This window comes from Miscanthus floridulus, chromosome 6 (assembly GCF_019320115.1).
Source record: "Miscanthus floridulus cultivar M001 chromosome 6, ASM1932011v1, whole genome shotgun sequence".
Classification (NCBI taxonomy): Eukaryota; Viridiplantae; Streptophyta; class Magnoliopsida; order Poales; family Poaceae; genus Miscanthus; species Miscanthus floridulus.
Window position 1 is genome coordinate 4,226,457 of NC_089585.1, and position 2,732 is coordinate 4,229,188.

At 55.5% G+C, this 2,732-nt stretch overlaps 1 protein-coding gene across 1 annotated transcript; it reads left to right on the forward strand.

Annotated features, from left to right (window-relative positions):
• The first annotated feature begins 1,063 nt into the window (after window positions 1-1,063).
• LOC136460133 (cytochrome P450 89A2-like) lies at window positions 1,064-1,435 on the forward strand. The gene has a single exon (XM_066459955.1). It carries the CDS (start codon window positions 1,064-1,066, stop codon window positions 1,433-1,435), a length of 372 nt encoding a protein of 123 aa, XP_066316052.1.
• The last annotated feature ends 1,297 nt before the right edge of the window (window positions 1,436-2,732 follow it).

Sequence of the window (2,732 nt, forward strand, 5' to 3'; positions counted from 1 at the left end):
CGTGGTGGAGATATGTGAGTGCGGATTGGTCGCTCGGCAGGTCTCTCGGTCACCGTCTCACCTCACCAAGCGGGACGTCTTGGCTTGGAGTTTTGCGCTCCAAGACCCAGGACCAGGAGGGAGGCACAGGCACGCAGCTACCTACAGTATTCAAACACCGATTGGGCCCCATGTCCTGTCTCAGAACTGCGGCGCGACGCCGATCGCCCAGCATTTTTTTCAGGAAAACCGATTGGGCAGTGCAACCGAGCTCAGCTCGCTGGTCAACAGATTCGCTCGGAGGTGGTGCACGCCGGCAAGTGCAAGTCGAGCTCCGTAGCGCTTGGAGCCACATGCGGGGCCGCGGACGCGGAGGAAGTCGACACGGGCGAGCGGGACAGCGGGGAGGAAGCCTCCAAAACTCGGCCATGGCCATGGGGGCCGTCGCAAGTGGCGTCCGCCGTCCGCGGATCACGCGCCATCCATCACATCACGCGCGCCGTGCCGTTGCACTGCCCGGCGCGTGCTCGGTATCCTTTGGCCTGTTCACACACGTCGATACCGGCGGCACGGTCAATCCGTCGGAGCTGCAGCTGCTTGCCCTCGGGGATGGATTTGCCGAAAATGATCGTGCGGAATCGAATTTTAAAAGTAGCGATGATGCTGAAAATAAATAGGTTCTTTTCTGACAGAAGACGGGTACAGACTGTTATCAAGTGTGTGTGTGACGGCAGAAGCATACCGGCACCTGCGCCGCCGCGGCCGGGCTGGCGGACCAGGCGTCGCCGTTCGCGCCGAGCCCGCGCAGCAGCCTGCTGCTGTCCACGCCCACCATGCCGTCGCCGGCCACCTTCTCCTTGCCCGCAACGTCAGCTCCTCCCCCTACGGCGCCACGTGGCGCGCGCTGCGACGGAACCTCGCCTCCGGGGTGCTCAACCCGGCGCGGCTCCGGGCCTTCTCCCCCGCGCGCCGCTGGGTGCTCGGCGTCCTTGCCGCCCGCGTCCGCGCCGACGGCCGCCACGGGGAGACCCCCGTTGCCGTCATGGAGCCGTTCTAGTACGCCATGTTCTGACTCCTCGTTTACATGTGCTTCGGCGGCGACCGCCTCGGGGACGAGCCAAGCGGGAGGCCGCTGACGGACGGCGAGATCGTGAGCCTCTGCTCCGAGTTCCTCAGCTCCAGCACTGACACCACGGCCACCGCGCTGCCGTGGATTCTGGCGAACCTGGTCAAGAACCCGGCAATGCAGGACAGGCTTCGGGACGAGGTGTCTAGCGTCATCGGCGGCGCCGACGGCGAGGTGCGCGAGGAGGACCTGCAGGCGATGCCATACCTCAAGGCCGTGGTGCTGGAGGCGCTCCGGTGCCACCCGCCGGGCCACTACGTGCTCCCGCACGCCGTGCATGAGGACACTGTTAAAATCACTATAGTGCCTCTTAACCATAGATCGGGGTAAAGCTTCTACTTAGATGGGGAAACAGTTGATGTACCTCGATCTAAGTCATCATTCGGTCCACGGACGCCGGTGTTGTGGCAGCTCCAGCGTAGTGGTGGCGAGAAGGCGAGGTCCAGTGGCCCGATGGTGATCGCAGGGGCGATGCAGAGGTGACGGCGGTGCGGTGGGACATCCCGTCGCTGGCAGCACTCGCTTTTGATCGGGTTAGGTTTACTGTGGGTGGGATTATGGCGGCTCCGGTCAACTTTATTATCCGAGCCCAGTTCCCCACTCCTCTATTTATAGTGTTGTGCGATAGGGGCCCACCAACCATATTAGGGTTGGGCGTCCCCGATCAGGGCGCAGATCCAAGGGCCCGTTGGGCCTATTGGTGGAGATCAACTAACATTCTCCCCCTTGATCTCATTACTATTTTTTAATTTCATATCATTTACTTTTGTTCATTCCATTACAGATTAGCGCATAGAGTATATCTCATCGTCACGGTCCATTGCCGATAGATTTAACAGCTACAACACACTACTCTGTTCTGAAATAGATACTTATCTTTGGGCCTTCTTTTGTCTAGGAATTTTAGGCTTTTCCTTAAACCCATGCTAGCTACACGTTGGGTGGTAAGCCTTTTGTAAGCGGATCCGTGAGCATCTTTTCTGTACTTATATGCTCAAGACTTTATGACATGATCCTGGACTTTGTCTTTCACAATAATATACTTTATGTCAATGTGTTTGGCAGCATCACTTGACTTATTGTTGTGAGCATACTGTACTGCCTGATTATTATCGCAGTATAACTTTAGTGGTCTATAGATGTCGTCAACCACCTTTAAAACCGGGTATGAACTTCTTTAGCCAGTTCATCTGCCCCGTTGCCTCATAACACGCTACAAACCCGGCATACATTATGGATGATGTAGTGACGGGTTGCTTTGAGCTTTTCCATGAAATAGCTCCCCCTGCGAGAGTGAATTCATATCCAGACATGAATTTTCTATCATCTCCCGCATAATCAGAATCTGAATATCCCACTATATAGAGTGAATCAGATCTTCTATACGCCATCATAAGGCCTTTCGTTCCTTGCAAATAACGTAAGACTTTCTTTACTAATTTCCAGTGTTCTATTCCAGAATTGCTCTGGAATCTGCCAAGTAACCTGGTAACAAATGCCAAGTCAGGGCGCGTACATACTTGAGCATATTGCAAGCTTCCGACAACTGAAGCACATGGAACCGTTTTCATTTGATCGATCTCATATTGGTTCCTGGGGCATTGAAAATCCCCATATGTATCGCCCT